Raw genomic sequence first — 27,851 nt, 5'->3', positions numbered from 1 at the left:
AGCCTGTGACTTTTTCCCCCAGCTTTTAGTACTTTTTCCAAGGAGCAGACATTTTTTTTTCCTCCACGAAGTCCAGTTAATTATCTTTACTTTTGTACATCATGCCTGTGGTGTCATATTTTAGAAACTTTGCCTCCCCCAGACATTGATTTGATACTACCAGATAATTAACATGCACTTATCAATTTCCACTTGTTCTTCTGAGTGTCATTTTTATTGTATATATGGGTTTTGATACTGTATTTGAGTTGAAGGTAGCTATTTTTAATGACTCATTAATAAAACTATAGTGATACTTAAACAGCATTGTATTAGTTTTAAAATACACCTGCACTTTGGAGATGTTAAAATATGAAAAAGTATGTCTCTTAGAATTATTGAAATGAGTTCTCTTAGGGAGAGGAAGGGGTAGTGTATGTGGTGGTGACCACTGTCTGAGGTCTAGAGTCAGGATTTTGGTCATTCCTGAGAAAATGATAAAACAATGCTAAATGTGTGGGAAACTTCTTGTCCAAGCTCAAGAGGAAAAATCTGCATGAGTACGAGAGGGTGGTCACACCTTGAAGAGTGGGTATCTGTATGTGTGGTTTTGAGAGTATCTCCAACTTTAAAGAGTATTGAAATCAGCCATAGGTTGCTGGGTGCCACAGCCCACTGCAGGCATCCAGTAAAGTATTTACTCTGTGCAGGTCTTGATGTCCTCGTTTGTGGAATGAGAGTAGGTGTTTTATGGTTCACCTGCTCCAGATTCATGACACTAGATATATCCATGTGCCCTCCAGTCATCCCAAATAGCCAAACAGCGGGCTTCACTGATTGAACAGATATACTCTGAGTTGGTAGGCTGTTGTGTTAGTATCTGTTCTTAGGCCATGAGCTTGTTGAATGCTCCCTAATGTGCATTCATAATAATTCCATATGGTCAGTGATACATCTATGGACCTCTTCTTATTTAAGGACTTTCCACAGTATTTTTTTAAATTACTGTTTATCAGTTTATTGGGCACCTGCACGCCCTGAGTACCATTTGTTTGACTCTTTCTGTTTCTAGTAATAGGGGAGTTAAAAAACAGTAATGAAGAGTCTTTAATAATTTGAAAGCCAGATCAGTTGTAGATAAATTCTCAAAGTTCTAAAATTTGAGTTAAAAATGACTTTTGTACTGAGAAAATGAGAGAAGAATGAGTGAATGTGTGTGTGGGGATAACTTTCTCTTGTAGAAAATTAATATATAAATTTTATTTCAGTTGATGCAGTTAATTCAAACTATAGGGCTAAGTGGTAAGATTTATGTTTTAAAATATAGCTTAGACTGAGTCAGCAAACTGAGTTTTGAGTCAGATTTTATGTTTTTATGGCCTTTAAGCTAAGAACAGTTGATAGGTATTTGAATATTTAAATAGAGACAAGGAATACTTTTTGTGACATGTAAAAATTGTGTGATGTTGGAGTTTAACATTCATAAATAGTTTCATTGGCCCATAGCTGTGCCCAGACACTGTTGTTCATGGGTCCTTGTATACTCATCATGGTGGCAGTGCAGAAGCTGGGTAGTTAGTTGCTGCAGAGATTGCATGCAAAGTCCACCAGTCTTAAAGTGTCATTGTTTGTTGCTTCATGGAAAAAAGCCTCCAAGCCCTTGGAAAAACACTGCTTTTCAGAAGTTGATAGTGTCAAAAGAGTATAGCATATGAGAGGATGGAAGAGTGTGGCATGCATTGTCATAGGAAGGTGCCTTGGCAACTTTCTTCCTTTAAAATTTGCTTTTCTTTTGACAGAGATACCGAACAAAGCCATACTGTTGTAGTCTCTGCAAATACTCAACAAAAGTGCTTACTTCACTCAAAAATCATTTACATCGTTACCATGAAGATGATGCTGACCAGGAGCTGGTGATCCCTTGTCCCAACTGTGCATTTGCTTCGCAGCCCAAGGTGGTGGGAAAACACTTCAGAATGTTCCATGCTCCTGTTCGGAAAGTCCAGAACTACACAGTGAATATTTTAGGTGAGACTAAATCTTCTAGGAGCGATGTGATAAGTTTCACATGTTTAAAATGTAACTTTTCAAATACTTTGTACTATAGCATGAAGAAGCATGTGCTGGTAGCTCATTTTCACTACTTAATTAACTCTTATTTTGGTCTGCGAACTGAGGAAGTGGAAGAGCAACCAAAAGCAAATGTGCTTTCTGTGGACAAGATGGCCACATCTGACAGATATTACTGTAAAAAATGCAACGCCAATGCCAGCAGCCAGGATGCTCTAATGTATCATATCTTGACATCAGAAATACACAGAGACTTGGAGAATAAGCTTAGATCTGTGATTTCAGAACACATTAAGAGAACCGGACTTTTGAAGCAAATGCATATTGCTCCAAAACCAGTGGCCCGATTGGCCATACCTCCACACACCAGTGCTGCAGGCATTGCAGCACCTCCTTGCTTTCATCTCACTTTGCCGCAGAACAATCAGAGCTCAACGGTGGTACAGCCAGTGACAGTGGCCCCAGGCACCTCTGGGACCCTCACCCATTCCTCGCCTGCTGTTGCCCAGTCCCATGTGGCTCTAGTCTCCAGTCCTTTGCCTGTATGCCAGAGCAGCCTCACCTTGCAGCCCTCGGCTCCTCAGTCTGTGTTTCTTTCTCACAGGCTCCCACTTAATCAGCCTGTGAATCCTGTGCTGCCCCTGAATCAGCCTACTGGGTCTATAAATAAGTCTGTTGGAACAAGTGTCCTTCCCATGAATCAAGCTATCCGGCCTGGAGTGTTACCCCTCACCCAACCTGGGGGACCTGTAAGCCGACCTGTTAGGCCGAGTGTCCTGCCTACCAGTCCCTCTGTCACCCCTGGGGTTCTGCAGGCTGTCTCACCAGGTGTGATTTCTGTGGGTCGTGCAGCCCCATCAGGGGTCCTTCCTGCAGGCCAGATGACTCCCACAGGGGTTATTCCTGGACAGACAGCAACTTCTGGTGTTCTCCCAACTGGCCAGGTAGTCCAATCAGGAGTTCTCCCTGTTGGTCAGACAGCCCCCTCTCGGGTTTTCCCACCTGGCCAGACAGTTCCCCTAAGAGTTCTCCCTGCAAGCCAGATGGTCCCATCTGGGCTGCTCTCTCCTAACCAGACAGTACCCTCAGGTGTTGTCCCTGTGAACCAGGGTGTGAATTCTGGTGTTCTGCAACTCAGCCAGCCTGTTGCATCAGGAGTTCTTCCTGTGGGCCCACCAGTGAGGCCTGGTGTGCTGCAGCTCAGTCAGTCTGTCAGCACCAGCATCCTACCTGTGAGTCAGCCAGTAAGAGCAGGAACATCGCAGAACACCACCTTCCTCACATCGGGCTCTATTCTCAGGCAACTCATCCCCACTGGGAAACAGGTTAATGGTATCCCCACCTACACACTGGCTCCTGTGTCTGTGACCTTGCCTGTACCCCCTGGTGGCGGCATTGCAACTGTCACTCCACCCCAGGTGCCTGTCCAGCTCCTACCATCAGGGGCAGGTGGGCAGATGACTAGCTCCCTGACCAGCCTGCCCTCACCACAGGTGCTAGTGAGTGCTGCCCAGAGTGTGTTTGTTCAGGCTACCTCACCTGTGGTGGACACAAATCAGGTGCTCAAACAGGCCAAACAGTGGAAAACCTGCCGGGTTTGCAATGAACTCTTTCCATCTAACGTCTACCAGGTTCATATGGAAGTGGCTCACAAGAATAGTGAGTCCAAGCTCTGCCGGGTTTGCAATGAACTGTTCCCCTCCAATGTCTACGAGGTTCACATGGAAGTGGCCCACAAGCACAGTGAATCCCAGTCCAGTGAGAAATTAGAACCTGAAAAGCTGGCAGCCTGTGCACCCTTTCTGAAGTGGATGAGGGAAAAAACTGTTCGTTGCCTCTCCTGTAAGTGTTTGGTGTCGGAGGAGGAGCTGATGCACCACTTGCTCATGCATGGCTTGGGGTGCTTATTCTGCCCATGTACTTTCCATGACATTCGGGGTCTCTTGGAGCATAGCAGGGCTAAGCACCTTGGGAAGAAAAGGCTGCCTATGGATTATAGTAACAGGGGTTTCCAATTGGACCTTGATGCTAATGGTAACCTGCTGTTTCCCCATCTTGATTTTATCACTCTACTACCAAGGGAGAAGCTTGGGGACCGGGAGGTCTACCTGGCCATCCTTGCTGGGATCCACTCCAAGTCACTGGTGCCTGTGTACATTAAGGTGCGGCCTCAGCCAGAAAGCATGCCGAACAATCCCGGCAAACAGAAGCTGACCTGCCCCTTCTGTTTTGGCACCTTTCTGACAGCTGATGCTTATGAGCTGCACCTGAAGGAGAGGCACCATGTCATGCCAACAGTCCACACAACGCTCAGGTCTCCGGCCTTCAAGTGCATCCACTGCTGTGGGGTCTACACTGGAAACATGACCCTGGCGGCCATTGCTGTTCACTTGCTGCGTTGCAGAAGTGCTCCCAAGGACAGTAGCTCAGATCTGCAAATCCAGCCAGGCTTTATTGAGAGCAGTGATTTGGTATTGGTCAATGGGGAAGTGATTCCTGATTCTACTTTTCCTATAAAGAGAAAGCTGCCTGATGGCCATTTGGGGATAGAAGAGCAGAGGGGTGGGGAGGAATCACAGCTTTTCATAAATGTTGAGGCAGCTCCAGGTCTGGAGAAAGGGACAAGTTCTGTGCCTTTGAAGAGACAAAGGAATGAAAGTAGGACAGAGGGACTGGTGGCTAATGATGATGCACTCCAGATTTTAGTATTGGATCCTAAAAAATACGAAGGCCGTTCATACGAAGATAAAAAGCAGTTTCTTAGAGATTATTTCCATAAGAGACCGTATCCTAGTAGAAAAGAAATAGAACTGCTGTCTTCACTCCTATGGGTCTGGAAAATTGATGTGGCTTCATTTTTTGGAAAAAGAAGATATATTTGCATGAAAGCAATAAAGAACCACAAGCCCTCTGTACTTCTAGGATTTGATATGTCTGAACTTAAAAATGTTAAACACAGATTGAACTTTGAGTATGAATCACAAAACTTGTGAGACTGTAATGCTAGGCAGTGGTTTTCAACTGAGGTTTTAAACATGTTCTCCCTTGTGTTGAGTTGTCAGTGTCAGTGTCTTTATGCTGCTCTTCAGGTATTTCAGGTGCTCAGAAAGACTTCTGTTAAGGAAATGAATAGTTCTTCAGATTTATTGTTTCCTGCAGTTTGATTTGTAACAGTTATTCCCCCTTTGCCATGTAAATTATATCTCTTGGTATTCCATGCACGCCTTGTTTTCTCAGTAGTGTCAGTATCAAATGAGAAAAAAGCTAAAATTACAAATACTTGTTTTTTTAATTTTAGGAAATTTCAGCTTGTTTGAAAATACTTGATTAGTTGAAAATTAAAGTACTGCTTTTCCTCAGCTTTACAGGTAGTAGCTAATGACACAAACATGTTTAGAGATACAAGTGCAGCCCTATGATGTGTATGATTCCCGAAGGACACACTGCATTAACTCTTGCTGATTGTTGTTTGTAAGCTGCTTGCTTATGAAATTATAATTTTGGTTTACATCCTTTCAGTTTTGTCCTGATATATATATTTTTTTAATCTTAACTCATAGAAAACCAAATGTTCTCATTTATTAAAAATACCTTGAGTCAGAGGTCTGGTGTGTAGCTCATAATCGTATGTTATTTTATCAATAAAGTCATTACAGGAGCAGAAATAGTTTCCATCATACTTTCCCTTTTCATACAGTGATGAGTGATTTCTCCATTCAAAGGTAAGGTAGTGAATCTTTAGTGCCTTTAGAATAAACTTTGAGAAAACATATCCGGAACTCTTCTCCTAGCCTGAACTGCTATAAACTAATGAATGGAAGGGGCCATGACACTCAGGGATAAAATTTCTACCCATGTATGTGGTTTCAGTCATAAGGTGAAGTAAGTAAGTGGACCAACAATTCAGGCTTCATGGTTGGGATTGCCAGGGGTAGAACTGGGAAATGGGTTTCCATTGGCTCAATTAGTTGTCCATGTGAATGGGACATCTGATTGCTGAAGAATCTGTTATATCACTGTTCTCTGGATGTCAGGCCTCATTTTTTCCACACAATATAAAATAAAGCACCAGAATCAGTAATGCAGATCGCCAGTTTGGATCCTGAGTTATACGGCTGGTGATAATGCAGTGGAGGAGCCTGTCCAACATGTTTTCAGGTACAAGTATCTGGAGCATGTGACAGCCTCTGGGAAATAGTTCAGTGTTGCTATGTGGACTTTAAAAAAATGTATTGCTTGCATGTAATTGTTGTAATGTGCATTTTTGAGGCTGTCGTGAAACTGGTCTGTGACTGTTGGTGTACTCTTAAATCAGAGAGAAGCTTGTTGGACTTTATTTTTTTTTAACCTATTATTTTCAGATTGTCTATTTTGAATTAAAATTTGTTACACTACTACAAACAGAATTGTTTATTTCTTTTAATATTTAAGCATTACCAGGAGCCATGTGTGTAGTGTATACCTTCTCAGCTACATGGAAGGCTAGAAAGGAAGATCACTTGAATCCAAGATGGGCAACATAGCAAGACACAGTCTCAAAAAAGATGACTTAATATGACTTATGAGACATGTACCACATTTATTCTCTAAAGAGTTTTAGTTACATGCCAGGAATGTTGATGCATGCCTTCTGGAAAGTGTAGGTGGGAGGATTGCAAGTTCAAGCTCCGCTTGGGGCACTTAACTACTTAAGGAGACCCTATGTGAAAATAAAAAATACAAAATCTGTGGATATAGTTCATTGTGAAGGATATAGTTCATCCTGGGTTTTGTCCTCAGTAACACCAATAAAAGGAATGTGTGTGTGTGTGTGGGGGGGGTTTACTTGTCATGTTGTGAAAATAAACTTTAAAGGGCTGTTTAATTACCAGAGTCACAAAATACACATGGCTTGTATTAGACTTTGTTGTTGTTACTATAAAAAGCAGACAGGATTGTTTTGGTTCATGGTTTTGGAGGTCCAGGCCTAAGGACTCAATCTGGTGATAGCTTTTTTGCTGGCAGAGTCCTGAGGTAGTGCATGGCATTTCATGGTGAGACAGGTGTGTGTGTGTGTGTGTGTGTGTGTGTGTGTGTCTGTTTGTCTGTTTGTCTGTCTGTCTGTCCTGGTCTCCCAGTAAAGCCAATAGGATTAAGTCAACAAGTTTGCTTTCATAACTGTAATCCTAATCACCTCCCAGAAGGTCTCATCTCTAAACACCACAGTCAGGTTGTTTTCAGCCTCAGACCATAGTGTGACTAGAGATGTTTCTACAATTAAAAGTCCTCAAAATACCAAAAAGGTATACAACTGGTGTGAAGTTTGCTGTTAGTGTGACTACTCAGTACCAGTGTGGAGGAGACCAAGTTTGCAGGTGCTGGCAGTGGGCAGTCTACTGCCCATTAGGGTTTAATCTGTGCCTGCTCTTTGTCATGCATATTAGGCACACTTCTGAGGTCTTGAGCCAGATAGTTTTTTGTGGTGACTATCCTAATCACTGTATTCCTGGCCTTCACCTGCCAGAGGCTAGTAGTGTACTATACCCTCTCTGAGTCACCACTGAAAATACCACTTCCAAGTGGTCCCTGGAGAGGAAGAAAACACTGAGGAGAACTATTGCTACATAGGCATTCTGATTTCTCATTGTATTTCTGTTGTACACCTTGATGTCAAATGTTCTAATGTTGCTGGTTATTAAATAATTTTTAGTGATATCAAAATTTGATAAGAGCTGAGCTTAGAATATCTAGGTGTTTCTGTCAGTGTAAATATGTGAATTTATTATTGAAAATGGAAAAAAGCTCAGATTAGTGGTTTATAAACATTAACCACTTAATATTTGCTAGGAAGTGGGCTGGATAATAGTTATTTCTATCCTTGGTTACTCTGTTCCATTCTATCTCTTTAACATCCAGTGCTATAAAATGGAAGGCCTCCCATTTTATCCGTCAGGAAATGGTGATGTGAGGTTAAGTAACTTGCCCATGGTAGAACACTCATGAGGTTGGCAAATGTGGGCTTCATCTGCCTAATGGATACTACGTGTTATTATTACACCTGTATTCTTTTAAGTGCACTGTAATCCTACTGTGCAGATATTACTGCGATACATGTCCCTTACAGGTAGAGTGGCCAGCTGTTCTAGTTTGCTCAGGAGTAGAAGGATCTCTCTGGATTTGGAGTGATAAAACTGGACCATCCCAGGCAAACAGGGATAACTTCATCATCCCACTGAAGTTTCATTTTACTTACCCAGGATGACAGGTCACTTCACAGTGATACCACACTGTAGAATTTTAAAATCTTCATTTTGTGTATCATGGTGTGCCAGGGCCTCCTGACCAGAGGTCTAGATGATGGTAATCATTCTTTTCTGATAACATCAACGATAATACAAGAAGGTGATGGCTAGAGTACTTACTATATGCCAGATAGTATTTGAAAGATGTTGGGTAATAAACTCTGTAGTGAGTAATAATGAATGAATGAAAGGAGAGAAGGTCCGGGTAGACCTGGAACGAGATGCCCGTATCTTTGCTATTTGGATATGTACTAACCCTCCCCCCGCCCCCATGCCTCAGTCCCTGCTAAACCTTATTATCTAAGGAGTCATTGCCATCTATGAAGTACTGCTAGAAGTGTTTTTAACTTTCAAAACTGAAGCTGAACTTTTTTTATCTTGTTGGTCGCCATAGTTCTGATTTTCTAAAAGTAGCCCTTTTTCCGGGTGAGGTCAGTATCAGTCTTTGGTGCTCCTCATTCTACAGTTACTTGGTGGCATGCCTGCTAACTTTGGCCTCTGCAGTTTAGGTTTTTTGTTATGCAGATACTAAATCCAGATTCATCTTAATTATTTCTCCATCTTTAATATCAACTGCATCTTTAATATTAAAACTTTTATCAACACCAATTCAGAAAGATCTAAATTGAAAGGTGGGGGCATATTTTCATGTACATAGTCACTGTATTACAAGAACATACAGATCACTTAGTATGGTGGCCAGAAATTAAAAGGCAGATCCTAAGTCTAGATGTTCTTAATTCGTGATATGTGAACTGAGTAAAAAAAATAAATGAATGACTCAAAAGGTTTTAAAAACATTAAAGTCTAGGATACTATCAGATTTTTCATTACACACAGGAAAAATGAGAATTTACTTCAGAGAACTGAAATGACCCTAAGTGAAGGGATCGGGGTCTAGGAGAACTATCTCATAAAATGGGTTAAAATAAAAACGAGCCTGTAAGCCCACAGTGTGGCCAGGTTAACAATAAACACCAAATACTGTATCTATCATTGCACCAGTCATTCACGCAAATGAACCTTCCTGCTTTGAAAGATACTCCTTCTAATGTCTCAGCCTCAGACCATAGCGTGAACAGAGATTACTGGCATTAAAGTTTTATGAGATAGTTCTCCTAGACCCCAGTCCCCTCACTTAGGGTCATTACAGTTCTCTGAAGTAAATTCTCATATTTCCTGTATATAATGAAAAATCTGATATTCTACACTTTTAATATTCAGTAGTGAAGGCTAGTTTTTTATAGCCTCTATAGCTCCCACATTTCTTTTTTTACTTTTTTTTTTCTTTCTCTCTTTTTATTGGTACCGGGGAGTGGAACTCACGACCGCCTGCTTGCAAGGCAGGTGCTTATGCCGCTGAGCTAAATCCCCAGCCCCTAGGATTTCATTATGTATTCCAGGCTGCCCTTGAACTCTTGGTGATCCTCCTACCTCAACGTGGGTACTGGGATTATACACATGCGCCACCATGCCTAGCTGTTTTGTTTTGTTTTTTTTTTTTAAAGAGAAAATGTAATCTTTTCAGAAGGGAAGCGTTTCAACAAGAATTTAAAATCTTAAATTATAAGCCAAACTTCAGCAGTCATGTATACATGACATGTATACATGTCTACATACCTTTTTCTGTATTTTTTTTTTTTTTTTTTTCGTTTTTATCGGTACCGGGTATTGAACTCACAACTGCCCGCTTCCAAGGCAGGCGCTTATGCCGCTGAGCTAAATCCTCAGCCTTCATGTCTACATACTTTCAAATACAAATTCATATTGAGTTGCCATGAATTACTGTGTTCAAAAAATGTGTTTTCTGTAGTTTACAACCCATAATTTGGAAAGTTTAATACAATGATAAGTAATTTATTATTTCTAGAAAGAAAAAATTTAAACAGCAATAAGGCTTTAATGATATGTAGATTCTTTAATCTCTGTACGTATATAATGTCTACCTTGAAAGGTGGAGCTGCAAGAACTTACATGTGAGCTGCCTCACTTTACATCTCTAGCCTCTGTCTAAGCAGCTTGTTGAAAACTGAAAGGGTTTGACTGAGAAAACTGCACATTATCTGGAAGTGATGAAGATAACAGAACTGAAAATAAACGGCAACAACAAAATCCACACTGCCAGCTCATTTATTAATGTGTCTCCCTCTCATGATCTGTAAGTGCCTGGGAGAGCAGCCCTGCTGAGCTAGGTTGGAGGCTAATGGGGGAACATGGTCTTTGTTTCCAGAGCAAGGAGTGTGTGTCATGCACTGTTTGCTGCTACTACTGTCACCTTGTGGCTCCTGATTTCTGAAAACAGTGTTAACTTCCTAAGAGGTTATTTTAAAGAAATTAGGCATTACCCAAGGAATATAAAATTTGATTGTTTTAAAAGGCAGTTTGGTATAGCTCTTAATACACTATCAGGTAAGTCAAGTATGTGTCATGAGACAAATCACATCACAGGGAAACCATGAGGCCTTTCGACGTGCATCCAGGAATCCACGGGTCAGCTTCCGCTGTTTTCCCCACTCCAGTACTAGACGCGGGTTTCTTAGTGAAGGCCTGGTAGGCAGATGGGTGGAAAGGCAGTGAGGGTTTTTGGTTATCTTGGTTGTGAGGCTAGTACTATGGCTGTGTTTATTTTACATGTTAGAAAGTGCTGTCACACCAGAATTCCAAATTGCAGTTCCATTGGATCATTTCCAGGCCACTGTTTACTGCTGATGTTCCAGTTTTGTTCATGGGGTGATGGTGATGATCATCCTTGTCTGATAAGCTGTTAATTTAGAAGTAAAGGGTTTGGTGTATGGCTCAGTTGTAGAGCATTAGCTTAGCATGCACAAAGTCTTGGATTTGGTCCCTAGCACTGCTAAGTAAGTAAGTAAATAAATAGAAGTGAGTAGAGCACACAGCTGTCAATCTAAATCTCATAATTTCTCTGCATATCTTTGCTATTTATATAATCAGTTTTGGGGCTTCATAATATTTCATGTATAACTGGTCAGATGACTGAAGGTGAATGTTGAGATACTAATGGGCTGATGGTATGTATCAGTAATAGAATATTGATCTAACATGCTGTCTTTTTACTCATTGTTGAGACAAAATACCTGATGCCCAAAGTTAGGGAAGGAATGGTTTATTTTATTTTTATTTTTTACAGTTTTTGAAGGATTTAGTCTATACTCAGTTGGCTCCTGAATGTGGAATGGTGGGGCAGCCATTCATGGCTGCTGCAAACAGCAAAAGCAAAAGAGACACACCTTCTTCCTGCTGTTATCCTGGCTTCATCCTTGGGCAGGTGAAATACATCACCAATCAGTGCTAGACAATGAACCAATCACAAACACTAGATTCAGCTGCATCCAAAATTACACTGAGGGGGGATTTAGCTCAGTGGCATAAGTGCCTGCCTTGCAAGCAGGCAGTCGTGAGTTTGATCCCCGGTACTGATAAAAAGGAAAAAGACAAAAAAAAAAAAAAGACAACAAACAAAATATTCAAAATTACACTGAGGCCTGGGGTGGGGGGCAAAAGAATATATATTTGACCCCCCAAACTCCTCTATATCGTATCTCCAGGAGTTGCCAAAGTCTTAACAGGTTTAGCACTGCTGGAAAAAGTCTTAAGTCTCCCCTGAGATCTATGGGAAACTTAACTATAACTCCCTGTGTAAATGAAACAAGAAACATCTTTAAAATGCAAAGACACAAACATTACTGCTCCAAAAGTTACAAATGAGAAGACCAAGGATTGGAACCAAAACAAGTGTATGATCCAGCAAGTCCTGGAGTGTTATGCCCAGCACCTGAAGCATCTGAAGCAATCTTGTTGCAAGCTCTGAAAGGTTTGGGTGATTCCAGACCCATGGCACTTGCAGGGATTTTAGCTTCTGCAGCTTTTTCTATTAAGGCCTCTCTGCTTGGTTTTGGCAGCTTTTCTTATATGATCTATGTTCCTGCGTTTTTTAAACTTTTGGGGTCTCCACTGCACCTTTGGCTTTACTTTTGTGTCTTTATATATTGCCCTCTCAGCACACTGCTTGGCCTCCCAGGCCTTTTGAAATTGGGATGGAAGCTGTCTTACCCTCAGAATTTTTTTTTCCTTGCACCTAAAACCAGCACCATGTGGATGTTGCCAAGGTTTGCTGCTGGCTGGAGCAGTAGCCGGGCTTTTCCATCTCTAGGCTGTAGTGCCTAGATTGCTGAGCTTTGTGAAACCGATTGTGAGGAAAAGCTTTTCTGTGTTGCCATTTGGGGATCTGGTGTGTTAGCAGCCATTTAAAAACTACCCATGGCCTCTGTCATTACTCTGGATGTGGCACTCTGCAGCTTTCTTCTCTGAGCAAGGTATTTCACTTTTGGCATTTTGAGGCTATAAAAGATGAAGACCTGTTGCTTCCTGGGATGGCCCCAGGCTATTGTTTTTATTTCTCTGTTTCTTCTCAGCAATCAAGGTTTTGGCTCTATCTTTACAGTCTACAGCTTCACTGGAGTTTTTCTTCTGGACAAACTCACATTTTAAATTATCCTGCTGGGCTCTTTGCTCTTGATTTGTAACATAGATACCGCTAAAGACCTTTAACAATAGCCATGCCATTGACTTGATATTTGATTGTCTTGAAATTTTCTTTGCCAGATCAGTCAGTCCATTGCCCTTAATCTCAGTGTCTGGCAAAGTCTCTGGACATGAGCAAAATACAGACAAACTTACTGCCAATCCATAACACACATCGTGTGGAGTCCCAACAACCAAATCAGTCCTTTTTTTCTAGCAGAAACCTCCCGTGCTTGGTCTTTCCTGCCAGGCTTTTTATCTGCCTTTTGGTCTTGTGATCTCTGACCAGAATCTTCTTTGCAGAACACCCTAAATTGTTCCAGCTGTCTGCATTTAGGTAACATCTCTGAACCATTTTAAACTCTGCTCATGAGTCATTTTCAAAGGCTCTTGAACTACATGGTCAGGTATAGTCACACACCCCACTCCTCTGATACCAAATTTTATCTTAGTTACTTTTGTTGAGACAAAATAGCTGATGCCCAGAGTTAGGGAAGAAATGGTTTATTTTATTTTATTTTATTTTTTACAGTTTTTGGAGGATTTAGTCTAGAGTCAGGTGGCTCCGGGGCAGTGTGGCATGGCGGGGCAGCCATTAATGGGTGCTGCAAACAGGAAAAGCGAAAGCACAAGAGAAAGACACACCTTCCTGCCATTACCCTGACCCCACCTCTGGGCAGGTAAAACACCACCAGTCTGAGTGCTAGACCACAAACCAATCACAAATGCTAGATTCAGCCACATGGAAAATTATATGGTCTGAGGGAGACAAAGGAATATATAACCTATAACATGTATAAAGCCCTGTGTTCAATCCCCAGCACTGTCCATGCGCCTCCCCCAAAGTTCAAATACTAAAAACAGGTGAATTGGTACTGAGATGTTAAACATAGATTCAGTTCATTATTTTAAAAACATGACAAATGGGCCTGGGGGTTTAGCTCAGCGGCATAAGCGCCTGCCTTGAAAGCAGGCAGTCGTGAGTTCGATCCCCGGTACCGATAAAAAGGAAAAGGACAAAAAAAAAAAAAAAAAAAAAAAAAAAAAAAAAGATAAATTCTTAATGAAGCTTAGTAATAAAGATTAGGGACATTGTTATGTCTATGAACTTCTACCTATTTAAATCCTGTAATTCTATTTGGAAATCCTTTCAGTACATCTTTGTACATTGTTGTCCAAGGATAAAATACTCATCTGAAAAACTTGGTTTATTTTCAACAATATTCCCCAAATAAATTTTCAATACCTTTAAACATAAACTATTTAACTTTAATCTGTAACTTAGAACTTAATCTGAAACTCTTACTTCATCATATGTACCTTTCCACTTACAAAATGGCAGGGGAGAATGATTTATTCTGTGAACTTAAGAGATATTTGCACACATTTTCTAGGCATTAGAAACAGAATGGATCCATGCCATTTACAGAGTAATTAATTAGCAAGCTGTTTACCTGTGTCAGAGATTAGTTGGTATTAGACATTACTTTCTCAGAGTTGGCAAAGTTGCTGCAGGCAAAGAGTCCTGGACAGATTCAGGGTTCAGTAAATGGTATATCCTTGACCATGACCATGCTGCTCTTTCTGCTCTCTAATCTGTATCCTGCATCAATATAGTTCACTAGGTGCAGAAGCAATGACTGAGATTATCATAACAGTATGAGAAATTTCTTTCCTTTGGCCTTTCTGCACCACCATATAAGGTCCTGTTGGTGGTAGCCCTTGGAGGACAGGCAGTGCATGGGTGAGATCAGGAGGAGCTCAGTGCCAGGATGCCTTTAATTTCATTTAAATATTTATTTAATACACATTAGTTTTAAAAGATTAAGCTGTCCTTTAACTTTTGGTAATGTTACATACTTCCAACAGTGTTTTTCCTTATTACGGTATTAAACTTTTTGTTTACAGACTTCTCCCTTAACAGTATTTGTGCACATACTTACAAGAATAGTACTGCAGACCTCTCCTCCAAAAGCAGTACAGTATCTCTGAATCAAGCTGGATTGGTTATGATATTGTCTCTCTCTCTCTCTCTGTCTCTATCACACAGACACAGAGGAGTAGAAAGATGCTTATAAAATACAAAGGGCAGCTTAAGACTCAATAAAACAAGATGAATTGCTTAAGCTATTGAAAAATCAGTGAAGACTGCAAAGGTAGTGAACATCTTCCTGAGTTTATTGTATTGATTGTAAAATATTACATCTGCTAACCTTTCTATATATCTGTCTCATTTAGTGACTGGCATAGGTGTACTTTTTACAAGAGTAATCTAAACTGAAAAAGATGGTTAGAATAAGTTGATACATAATTTTTAATGAAATAGGATTTTAACTACTTTTGTATATATAATGTATTAGTATTCCAGGTGCTGGGACACAGTATCTGACACCCAAAAATTGAGTAGTTTATTTTGGTACATGTTTCCAGAAAGTACATGGGCAACTAGCTCTGTCATGGAGGGGAAAGAGTATGGCAGAGCAAAAATGCTGTATGTTATGGCTTTTGGGAAGCAGAGAAGTGAACAGTGCCAGGGAAGAAGGGACCAGGAATCATACAGTACTTGAATTCACGCTTCCCTGATGCATGCAGACATATCAAGAAGTGTGTTTCCCTAATCCCATGGGTGGCTCCCAAATCCATCAAGGTGACAATTAAGTTTAAACTTCACATACAGGTTTCTGAAATTTGTCAAATTCAGTGATGTAGCAAAAATTCAAATCTAACTCTTACCATTGTGGGCTGTTGGGAGTATATATGATAATGTATATCTCTTCTAATCCACAGAATGCAAAAACTTCCTTAAGGTTTGTAAACTGTAATGTCTGATTCCTTGCCAGATGCTGATCCGGAATCATAACATGAATGAAAAAGACAGTAACTAGATCAAATTTTTGTTTTTGGCTTGTTTTTTTTTAATCTGATGCAAATTCAGTTGGCATCTGGCTATTTGAATAGCCAAATTTAAAATCCAAATATCTTAGTAATTTAAATATGTGGCTATATCTTAGTGTTTAAATTTCAGCAGTGTTTGAAATAAAAACCAATACACACATACCTCATAACCACAAGCCCTCAAAATCCATTTATTGCTTTGTTTTGTAAGAAAAACATTTTATGATGAAATCAATTTGTAGTTTTCATTTATAAATAGAATCTTGAGTTTTTTTTTTTTTTTTTTTGTCTTTTTCATTTTTATCGGTACCAGGGCCTGAACTCACGACTGCCTGCTTACAAGGCAGGCGCTTATGCCGCTGAGCTAAATCCCCAGCCCCAGAATCTTGAGTTTTTAACAAATCTTTTAAGAGCAGCATTCATTGGTTACTGGCTTGCTAATTTGAAAAAAATTATTTTTATCTAGAATGATTTTTAAAAAGCTGATAGGAGTTGCTAAGTAAAGGTAACCATTAATTAAATTTGATAAACTTGGGGCTTTTCCTCATTTGTTTCCATTGATGTCATGCACGCAGGAAAGAAACGTACTCATGTGCTTAGTTGGCTGGGTCAGGTGGCATTCAGGGAGTCCTTCAAACACAAATCCCAAATGATTTATTGCTTCATGTAACCTATTCTCAATCCACAGGTGAGCAAGGTAGCAGCATGTGGAAGGGAGTGACTGTGCCAGTCTAAAAGGAGAGAGGGAAGCTCCACTGCCAGGCCTGTTGGGGCCAGGGCAAATCTTGGATATTGCAACAAGAAGTGTGTATTCACCTTTCCTGAAGCCAGTTTTGAGTCTATTACTGATTGACATTTCACATCCCTGCTGGATCCTTTCGATGCTGGGGGGAACACAAGCAGCATGCTCTTGCCCTTGAAGAGCACCCAACCCCGGACCTGTCCTGTGTCCCATGCACATCATGAGTGGGACTGGGCAGAGCAGTTAAGAGTTTGTGGAAGCAAGTGGCAGAGAAGCTGCATCTTCTGAATGGAACTGTGCAGGCAGGTGCTGCCTGTCCTGGGCTGCAGCAGTATGAGGTGACTAAGGGGAGCCATTCCCAAGGGGCACTACCCATGTGAGGAGCTCTAGAGAGAGAGTGGCAAAAAAATTGGTCTTGTGGGTTTTAAACTGAGGCCTGGGATCAGATCCGATAAACTGAGAGGTTTTTTTTTTTTTTTTTTTTTTTTTAATAATTTTGCTAGATAAGTGAGGCTGATAAAACCAACATAGCCATTACACCCTGTGCTCCAACCCCCTTTTACTTTCCTCCCCTACTTTCTCTTGGTCCTGCACTGAGGCAGAGTCCAGCTAGGGCAGGAGAGGAAGGGAGCTGTAATGCCCAGAGCTGGTGGTGGAGTCTCAGGAAAGTGAGAAAGTCCAAAGTAGGGGAAGGATGGACACTGTCAGTGTACATGGCTCAGGGTTTCCTGTGGGAAGGGCCACGGGGCTGACAGATGTGCAGGGGTGTGAAGTCCATGTGCAAAGAGGCTTGTGGGTGTGTAGGGCTTGGAGATGAGGAAGGTCGGTAGTGCTGAGATCAGGGAGACTGATCAGCAAGTACATTAAGGATGACTGAAACAAGTTTCTTGCAAATAAAGAGAAAAATGAACTGAGTTGAAACGGAAGGCAGTGGTATCAGTATCTAGTTAGAAACTGATGGAGATACAAATGTGCACATGCATGTGTGTGCACATACATATGAGACTTTTCAGGAGCACCCCCAGACTTGATAAATTCCTAAAAGGACCCATGGAACTCTTGAAGTTTCTTTTACTTGTGCTGCAATTTCTTAAAAAGGTTTCAGGCCAACAGCTCCTGAGGTAAGGTTTAGAGGAAGCCAGGTATGAGAACCAGAATAGCCCTTCCTGGGGAATCACAGATGTTCTTAACCTCCAGCTAATAGGTTGTAACATGAGTCACGTGTCCCCACAAGGGACAATCACAAGGCACCTTCACAGGGTCTGAGACCTGCATGGTTACTGGAGTGTTAAGTCTCCCAGGTGCACAGAAGGCTCCAGATCCCAGAAGGAAAGTGGGTTCACTGTCAGTTGGCACTGTTGTACAGACTGTGTGCATTGCTGATGAGCACATTGTTGAGCATACTCTGAGGGGACAGCTGACTATCTGTTGGGGAGACAGGTCCTTCTGGGGATGCATAGGGACAAGACTAGTCCAGGCCTGTGGCTGACTCTTCCTGCATGTGTGTGTGTGTGCGTGCGTATGTGACACCCACACAAACGATTCCTTAATGTGGCCCTCACAAATGTGTGATGCCCGGATTCTGCTCTCAGGAAGAAGGTACACCTTCAGAGCTTAGGTCTGGACTTCTGAACACCATCCTCTACAAGGGGAGCCAGAATGCTTGAAGGAAAGGCCGATTTCCTCTCTGAGGCAGGGAATGTGGAAGAGGAGGAGGAGGCAGGGGTCTGCTCTGAGAGTGCGGAGTAAAGGAAAAAAGATGTAAAGAGGGCTTTTACTAGTCAAATATTTTGATATCAAAACAATAATATATGAATAGGGAGTCCATGAGTTTGCTGTATAAAGAATTACTTGAAAAATTGATGAAGAACATGATATATCCTTAGCTTCAAAATACCTCCCTATAAAATAATTAAGCACTCCAAAGGGAAAACAATGTCTTTACAATGAGAAAGCCTGGCAGATGCCACCTTCTTGTAGGGAGCAGAGCCATCTGTTAGGGCCCTTGAGTCTCTGTGAGAGTCCCTATAAAGGTATGTTGCCATGAGGGCTGTTAGACAAGACCAAATGGGGAGAGATGCCGCACAGGGACTGGCTGGCAATCTTCAGAAGTGTCAAGGTCAGGCAGACCCAGGCCTGGCTAAGGACTGTTCAGGCTGAAGGACAGTGAAAGCCACTAAGTATAGCAGTGATCCTGGAGTGTGTTGTTTTGTTATAAGGACGTTGTCCAGATGACTGGTAAAACCTGAGTAGAGGGGCTAGAGAGTCACACCTTTTTGATATTAATTTTATCCCTCATAGTTGTGTTGTGGCTATGTAGGAGAATGTCCTTGTCTGGGGAAACAGCAGTTGAGGATCTAGGGTGGTGGGGATGGGGGCAAACCTATGGCATGTGGGCCATGGCAGGCTATTTGTTACCACTCGGTGCTCTAAAAGGTTTGCTTGCCATCACTGATTTAGGAGAGCTCTTTGTGCTGTCCTTGAAACTTCTCTGTGATGCTACTTTCAAAGGAAAAAGTGAAAACCAAAACCTTAAAAATGTTCCTACCTTTTGGTTAATTTCATGTCTAGCAATGTATCTGAAGGGGATAATCCAAAATCTAAACTCAGCTTCATACTGCTGGTGATCTTTGTATTAGAAAAACTGGAAAGAACCCAGTATCTATCAGCAAGAAAATGGGAAAATTAATTTAAGTATCTCCTTACTTTGCAGCTATTAAAGTACTATTTTCCAAGAACTTTTATTGCCATGGGAAAACTGTTACATTAAAGAATAAGGTGTACCATTTTGTGTAGAATCTCAATTATCTAGCAACAAGTTATCTTTGACAGCTTTTCAAGAAACATGAAAATATCAAGAACAGAAATTATCTTGTATACTAGGAGGTTTTTAACTACTTGATATTTTAAAAATTTTCCAGAATGAGACTGTTATTCTTATAGTAATAAAATCTAAAATTGAATACCCACATACACTTGTACATAACATGGCCTGCTGTCTCAGAAGGCTTTTAAAAGTATCCAAGGAGCTGTGCTGTGGCTTGGCGTGGCCTGTCTCCAAAGACGTGCTAAGACTTGGCCTCACCGTGGCAGTGCTGAGAGGATCTGCAGGAGGGAGGGCTCAGTGGGGGTTCTTAGCTTGTCGGCTTTGCCTCTCTGGGATGAATTATTTGTTATGGGGCCCTTAACAGGTTCCTCTGAGAGAGTTGTAAAATTCTGAGCCTGGCCCCTCTCTGGCTTCCTGCCTGTTAATGTGACACCTACATTGGCCCCTGCACCCCAAGCGCACTTCCACCATGGTGCTGGCCACAGAAGTGTGATCTGAGTAGGCCTTTACTTTTTAAGTTTCCAGGCCCAAGTATTTATTCCTAGTAACAGACAATGGGCTAATACACATTTCTTGATCTTAAAATTGCATCAGGGTTTAAGGATTTATCTCTGTATGCCTACCTCACTCCATTTACTGTTTTCCCTAATGAAAGAATTTATAACCAGGCAGCAGGTCCAGTTGAGACCTAGCTGCTGCGAAGCCTCCCAGCACCAGGGAAAGTGACTCCAGATCCAGGGTCGGGGCCTGCACTATAGCTAGAGATGGGGCGTGCGTGAGGTGTCCCCAAGCCCAGGTGATAGCCGGAGAGATGGAAACTGTCTGTGGACACTACTAGCATTGGGTGGATGCTGACGGTGTCCCTTCTCGTCTCCGTGCTGCACTCAGCAGCAGTGGGGGTGATGTCTTGTCTGCCTGCTGCTGTTCAGCTTTGAATACACTTTCCTCCTTGGTATGTCGCTAGTGCTCCAAAACAGGCAGTAGCTATCAGTGATGAAGGCATTTTTGTGTGCAAGACTAACTGCTGAAGGCAGGGGTCAGGAGAAGGGGGGACGAGGGGAGCACTAGGGAAGACTGGGTTGGTCACATAAACTGGTCACTGCTAAGGGTGAGGTTTGTTCTTAGTTTGTCCTCAAGAATCTTCATCTAAAATGCTCCCTCTCCAAAGTGCACTCAAAGGCAAGGATCATGAGAAAGTGAGAGACAGTGCTTAGGAAAAATTTTTTCTTGCTGACTCACATTCTGTGGTTAGTTGCCCTGAGCAAGGGATGTTTCCTCATCCCTGTGTCTCTGTGCAGCTGGGCTCAGGTGCTGTTCAAGTGAAGTGTGCCTTGATTATGGCTGTGTCTTAATAGAAATCTACCATTGTATGGCTTTTTTATTACCCAACCTGGGCTAACCGTGGACTCTTCCTTAAAAAGTTTCTGTGTCGAACACTGCTGGAATGTCTCCAGCACTGGTGCCTTTGCTGTCGCTTCTGTATGCGACAAGTGTAATGTACAGTTCTTTTCAAGGGCTCATGTGCTGGCATGTCTGTGTTTTCCTTCAAAGCATGGAGCAGAATATGTAACGTGGCTCACTCACTGGTGTGCTGAGAGCATGCTGGATTGTCTTGTTTGCTTTTTATTAATGCCATAAGCATTTATGCCTCTCCCTAGAAATGTTTCATTACTGACAAAAGTCTCAGTACTTGAAAGCTCTTTAATTCTTTTTTGTGATGAAAAAGAAAAAAAAGATGAAGCATGCATCTTTGCTTGGATTTGGAGGTACCTGGGCTAAGTATTTTGGGAGACAGATGTTACACGAGAAAGGAGCAAAGTCGTCAGAGCATGTGGTGGTGTGGCATTGCAGCATGGCAGGGTGGGCTCAGGATGAAAGTACTGGGTGACAGTTTGGGTGCATATATTACTTTACAGTGTCTGCAGCAGCACCTAATGTGGTGGATGAAAACTCCATACACTCTGAATGAGCCCTCACTCATGGGTCCCAGGCTCCTGGGCAAGCTACCTTCTTGATAACTTTTAGAGGGGGTTGGCTGATGGCTCTGTCGTCCTTGGGCTGCAGTGTCAGCAGCACCTGGAAACTCCTCGAGACTAAAGATTGTCAGACTCCACCCTGATCTGAGTCAGAGCCTTGGGGTGGACCGGCATGTTCCCCGAACAAACTCCAGCCCACAGGAGCAAGGCCTCGTGCTTATGTTGAGCCAACCTTCCTGAGGAAGTAAGGCTCGGTCCCAGTTCAGCAGGCACAGGGTTTCAGGAAATGGTGCCTTCCACATGGCCAGGGGGTTCCAGGCTCACATTGCTGTAAGTCAGATCATTGAGACTGCTTTCTTTTTAAAGCCACTGAGAAACTTCACTTCTCTGCTAGTAAGTGAGCTTCTCCTTCAGCAGCACAGCCCGCCACCCAGTCTAGTGCCTGTCTTCTCACACAAGGGTTCACAGTGCCCTGTGATAGACACAGCCCATCTGTCATTACTTCATGTAAAGTTGTGAGATACTAAATGACCCTGATTAGTGATAAAAAAATCCACTGGCAGGATGGTCCTCAAGCAGCACAGATAGATACTCTTGGTTTGTGATGTGGACCACCAGCAATGTGTTGCCTCTGCTTACACTCAAACATCTGCTCCTCACACTGTGCTACACGAGTTTTTTATAGAATTCCCTGGTGCCAGACTGTCAGCTCCATTTTGTCAGAGTGCCAGTCAGCTCTCAGCTACCTGCATTTTGAGGACACCTGCGAGGCTGCATGGGCTCCTCCAGCGGTTGCTTGTGCTCACTGCCACCACTGTTTGTGATTTCAGTAACCCCAATGGGACGCAGTATACATTTAGTAATGTCGGAATGACTGAACACTGCAAACCAGAGTGCATTTCAGGAAGGTTGTACACATCAGAAAAGTTTTCCTCAATGATTTGGAGACTCATTGTAGAAAAGTTTTCTCATCTGTAAAATGGGAACAATAACACTTGCAGAGACTGTGTGAAGATTACATGAAAAAGTATGGCCCCTGGAAGAGTGATCGGTGTCTGTCACTGGCATGAACACTCTACCTTTGTTTAGAACACAAGTGAAATGTATCAGTATTGCATTTTGTTAACTCAAAAACAAAATTTTATTCTCATATATATATATATAAAACCCTTTAATATATGACAGTTTTTTTTTTTTTTAAAGAAGAAAACAACATGGCAGAACTACAGACCTGGATAGAAAAACTCTTCAGCAGCTAATCTATGCAGTTCGTAATTTTTACAATTACGAGCGACAGGCATAAGTTCAGAGTAAGCCTTTTTCTTTCTTTAAAATACTGATTCACATTTGCCCCAACAATTTAAAATGAGTGGAAATACAACTTTCCCACTTGGTAGCAGACCCAGTTATTCCACAGGCAGCAACCAGCAGTAACTTGGTAAGTGAACATTTCTTTGTAACAGTAACCGCGCATTAGAATTTTGGTCTGTAATACTCCTCTGTGGTAGCAGAGCTGGCTCTTTGGCACCCAGGAATAAGTCTGTGGGTCTGCCCCTCACTGGGACGTGGTGGGGAGGCATCTTGCGGCCTCCTGTGCTTAGGTACATGTGGTCAGTGTCCTTTACACACAGCGAGAGACTCAAAACACCAGCGTAGGAGACATGGTTATCTAGCAAAAGCTACTTCTGTCCAGTAAATAGTTTCCAAAGGGAAAATAATTCTCTTTGAAGGAACCAAAGACAAATGAGAATGTTGAGCTGCACTGTTTCTGAGTCACAAAATCAGGACAGTTCTGCCACTGACCAGCAGGTGGTGCTACATAAGGGGAGAAACAGGTGAGCTCACAGCCTTAAAACCCAGTAATAGTATTTTTTTACCTGGATTTACATGAAAGATTTATTTGGTCAAAGTTTGTTTGTAAAGTATAAAGTTTGAAATTATATTCAAACAAAACACACTTCATATAAAATTTAATTGGGTCAAACTTAAATCCCTAAGTTAAAAGTGATAAGGTATTTAATATTTGTCAAAACAATTAAGTTCCACAAGATTCATTATAGTTAAAAGTAAAATTCCTGCCACTAACCACTACCCTAGGAATGGAAATTAGCATGTAGCACTCTGACTTAGAATCGGACCACTTTAGCAGTAAAGACAGCTGCATCCATTCAGCTGCCTGTTCTTCAGACCTCAGTCTGCCGAGAAGGTCCAGCACTTCTGCTGAAAACAAGGTAAGAACTGCCCTGGGGCCAAATAACCCAGAGGAGCGGGCTGACTCACCTCAGAACACAAACTGGCTCTGAAGCATACCTTGCTGAGGTGCTGCCCAGCCTCACCTTCCAATCCAGCCTGCTTTCTACACTGGTTCTGGGAAGGCTGGGGATGGGCTGGCACCTCTGATGAGGTCATGAATGCAGCTCCACAGCCAGGACCACAGTGTGTTCTTGTGTGACTCCCCCTCCCTGGGTTCTCTGAACCGGTGTCCAACATTGTGAAAGCTGCAGTTCTCCTGTGGTCATACCTGTCACAAATTCGGGTGCGCTGTCCTTAAGAACAGTCCCTGCCTTCTTGTTGCAGCCTTCCACCAGATCAGCAGAAAACACAGTATCGTGGGGTGTTTCTGCACCAGTTAAGTTAAAAATATGAACTTTTCCACTTTAAAAAAGGTTATTTTAAAGCTTCATTTTAAAAGATGAAGTATTTTTATAATTTAAAAATAAAGTGTGTTTTATATTTACTCAGAAGTCTTTCTGGGACCTGCACTCAAGCCTGCCCCAAAGTGTGTGCATGTGTAAAGTTCTACGGAGAAATCCTATAAAAATAGGCAGTATTTTTTTTTTTTCTGTCCATAAAGAATACAGTTGTGGGAGTGGTTAAAAAAGGAGGGAATGAAATATACAATTATTTTTACTTTAAAATTGATATAAAAATGTAAAACATTTGTTTCCCTTTGGAAATTTTACTTTTGGAATCACTAGTAGCATTACCAGCTCGCTCCTCTCAGTGCTCTCCTATCCGCAGGTGGAATGCCAACGTGGTCTGTCTGGGTCTTGGGCTCTGTGGCCTCCTCCTGTGGCCTGGGCCCTAGAGGGTGATAGCTGGCCCGTGTTCCTCCACCCCTCCTGGGGGAAGGATCAGGCTATTGCGGGGGTCGGATTTCAGGGAGCTGAGCAGTCTGTGAATGCTGCCATTGCTTTCCCGCCCAGAGCTGTGCAGGGCCAGGTCCCGATGCAGCCTGTCCACAAGGCTAGTGCCATTAGCCCGAGAAAGGGTGCTGGAAGGCGCACCCTGTGGCTTGGGAATGTGCTGAGGTTCCAAGGCCCCTTCGATGACGATGTCAGCCTCCTCATCACTCTCCATTTCGTCAGGATGGCAGTTCTGCAGGTCATGGGCAAGCAGGCTGTGGTGGCTAGCAGCGCTGTCTGTGGACTGGCCAGAACTGCCAGAAGTGCGGCTGCTTCGGACAATGTTGTTCCTCTGGTTGGCAGGCTTGACGGTGACAATGAGGTTGTGGCTATTGGCGATCATCATGTCTGTGACTTGATCGAGTGTCTTCCCAGCTACCTCGATGCCGTTCACCTCCAGAACCTCATCATTCACAGCCAGCAGCCCAGTACTCTCTGCAAGCCCCCCGGGTACCATTCGGGAAATAAAGATGCCTGGGACCTTCTCTAGCCCATGGGGGGTCACCCGCACACTTGTGCCATCACGGATGTAGAAGCCCAGTGGCTTCTCGCAACCATGTCTGTACAGCCTCACACGGCGATGCGTCTCAGGGAGGATGTCCACGTCAATGATGGAGGACACTGGGCGGAAGTCGTGTGGCATGCTGATGTCAAGGTGGGCACGCCGGCGCAGACCCTCATCCCTCAGTGTCACCAGCACCTTCTTTTTCCTTGACAGGGTACCTGCCCCAAAGCTGTAGTGGTCAGCCTCTTCTGAAAGAGTCCAGAGACCAAACAGTGAGCAGTACACGTCACACATGAGTGACTCCAAGTGACTCCGCTAAGTCCCACAGCCCGTTTGCTGCCCTGAAACCCCAGCTCGTCATGCTTGCTCCTTTCCAACCGCTCCCTATCAGCTCTCCGAGCCCAGACAGAACTGCTCTGTTGAGCCTTCCAAAGCCACATGTGGGGCCTCGATGTATATAGACACTAGAGCAGCCCATTAACAACCTCCCTGACCCCAGTGCTAAGCTGGTCCCAGGCACGAGGCCACATTCAAGTACTTCATCTCCTTGAACTAGCTCCCCACAGAGCTCTTCAAACTGGGCCACAAGCAGACAGGCAAAATGACTTTAAGTGGTAGAAGACAGCAGAGCTTGTACCAAGAATTAACAAAGGGTGGGGTAGGGGATAGGTACCTGGCAGGCTACCAAACGAGCATTTTAAACTAAGCCTAGCCAAGCTCCAAGGTAGCTCTTTGTTTTCTATCTTTAACAGTAAGAAGTGGCCCTGCTTCATGTGCATCCCCAGGAGCAGACTCTGCTGCTTTCTTGCCCTCCCTGTGTGTGAGGCCCGGGTTGGACCCATCAGCTCAGCTCAACAGGTGGTGATTCCCAGGGAGTCACTGCTGCCTGTTTCTGGTGAGGTGTTAAACCCTGCCCTGAAGTGATGTTGTGGCCACGTGTCACACACTCACACACACCCGCACACAGTGACTATGAACTAGGAAGATACCTAGGTTAAAGCATAATTTTTAAAAGCTGAAAGACTAGGAAAGGAATAGATAAGTGATGTTTGGAAACTGAAGAAAGCATTTGTTCATCTCAGAAAAACAATACACTGAGTTTTATATTGTCTCTTTTATTTTTGACATGGGGCTTTTTTTTTTTTTTTTTTGAGACAGGGTCTTACTATGTAGCCCAGGCTGGTGTTGAACTTGTGGCACTTCTATCTCAACCTCCCAAGTGCTGGGATTATAGGGCTCTGCCACCACCACGCTTTGTTTATACATGGGTCTTAACAGAAAGCACTCCCGGCAAACATTCACCCTCCCCATGTGTCTTGTGTTCTTTCTGAATGCTGTCCCTATGAAAACTTGGCCAGGATACTTTTTCTTCTGCACCCCCTTTTGAAAGCTGACCATTCTCAGACTGGCACTCTTCCCTCCTAGCAGGGGAATGAGAAGTGACTGGCTCACAGGCACCCATAAAACAGGCTTCAACCACAGCTCGGTATTAATTTTGGCCTTTTCTCACATATATGGCTGCAAAAGACTGAAACCTGATGGAATAAAAAACAAAACATAACCTCCCAAGCCATACACAGGCCGTGTGGGTGGAAAAGCTGGGTAAGAGAGAAGGAAGAAGCAAGTCACAAATAGTCTTGATAACTGGACAGAGAAGTCTCTTTAAAAACCGCAGGAAAATTTAGCTCTTCAATCTTCCAAGAAGCCCCGTAGGAAAGCTGAGGAGCTAAACACTAAAAAGAAACCCAAAGCCAAGGCTGATGCCAGTGGCAAAGTTAAAAGGGGCCACCTGGAGGCGGAAGCACCCAGGCTGGGGAGGGCTCTCTGCAGCCAACACCTGTCCTCCTCAGAGGGATTGGTGGCATGCTCTATCTGCTAGGTACTCCAGAAGGCCATATGCATGCACAAGTATTCAGCTGCTAGATCCAGGGCTGAAAAAAAAGAAGGCCTCACTGCTACATAATACCTGTTGATACCAGTTGATGGTGTCAAGAGTGGTGGTCCTGGGTGGCTAAGCTTTGAAAAATGCCTAGATAACATCCTGCTGTAGACATATCAGGAAAGCTGTGGGGCACAGTACGCCCATCATCAGTGTGCTTGCCTTGGGGCCATAAAGGCCAGTGAGTGTGTAACCAGAAGTGGCTGAGCTGTAGCTTGCTGCCTGTGACAGGATCTAGCACAAAGCACAACAGAAATGTGCAGTCTCCATCTTGACGGAAACTGAAACATGGAAGACTCAAAGGCACTGAAACCATTCAAGCAGCAGTGACAGACACCAGGGAGGCAGGACTGTGAATGCAGAGAAAAAAGGAAAGCTTCTGCAGCTGGGTGGGGCTGAGCAGAGGCTGCAAACTTGGAAAGGACCAAAAATCAGAGCAGAGGTACAAGTAATATGGTTTTGCTTTAACAAAAGAAATTCATTCTTCATTAATTGCTGTTTTAAATTTCTTACCAAGGACCTCACATTCTGTCTGTTAAGAAATTCTTCCCTGCTTGGCGGTGGGCCCCCTATCCCTATCTGCAGGAGCCCACTGCTCCCCAACTGTTGGAATTCACCTCTAGTCTTAGTAATTGGCTCCTCAGCGTCTCCGTCTGCTCTCATCTGGTATAAACAGGCATCTTCACATCTTCCCTGAATAACGTGGTGCTAAATTGTACATGGGGAAACAATGGGCTCCTCACACCAACCTCTTCCATCTGATTAGTGAGTGTCGGTGTCTAACTCTGCACTGTCACTGCTGCTGTTAGACACGCAGCTGAAAGTCTCTGAACGTATCAGCAAGTGGGAATGATGGATAGCATGCACTCTGACCTACAACCTGCACCCATTTGTACTGCTTTGTGGTGAA

General features: G+C 43.0%; 2 protein-coding genes across 8 annotated transcripts in view; one reads left to right on the top strand and one right to left on the bottom strand.

Moving 5' to 3' along the window:
- Adnp2 (ADNP homeobox 2) overlaps positions 1-6,455 on the top strand; it is an 86,578-nt gene extending 80,123 nt beyond the window's left edge. For all 7 annotated transcript variants that reach the window (XM_063231393.1, XM_063231391.1, XM_063231392.1 and 4 more), the window contains one exon: positions 1,779-6,455. In XM_063231393.1, coding sequence (XP_063087463.1) covers positions 1,779-5,042 — 3,264 coding nt within the window. In that variant the 3' untranslated portion in view covers positions 5,043-6,455. The remainder of the gene's footprint in view (positions 1-1,778) is intronic.
- A 6,905-nt stretch (positions 6,456-13,360) lies between these two features.
- Pard6g (par-6 family cell polarity regulator gamma) overlaps positions 13,361-27,851 on the bottom strand; it is a 113,840-nt gene continuing 99,349 nt past the window's right edge. The window contains exon 3 of the mRNA XM_003463312.5: positions 13,361-25,250. Coding sequence (XP_003463360.1) covers positions 24,397-25,250 — 854 coding nt within the window. The 3' untranslated portion in view covers positions 13,361-24,396. The remainder of the gene's footprint in view (positions 25,251-27,851) is intronic.

Source organism: Cavia porcellus, unplaced genomic scaffold (genome assembly GCF_034190915.1).
Source record: "Cavia porcellus strain 051 isolate PalLab524CR breed Dunkin Hartley unplaced genomic scaffold, mCavPor4.1 scaffold_20, whole genome shotgun sequence".
Classification (NCBI taxonomy): domain Eukaryota; kingdom Metazoa; phylum Chordata; class Mammalia; order Rodentia; family Caviidae; genus Cavia; species Cavia porcellus.
Note: the sequence above shows the minus strand (reverse complement) of the source record. Positions and strands in the feature narration are given on the sequence as shown.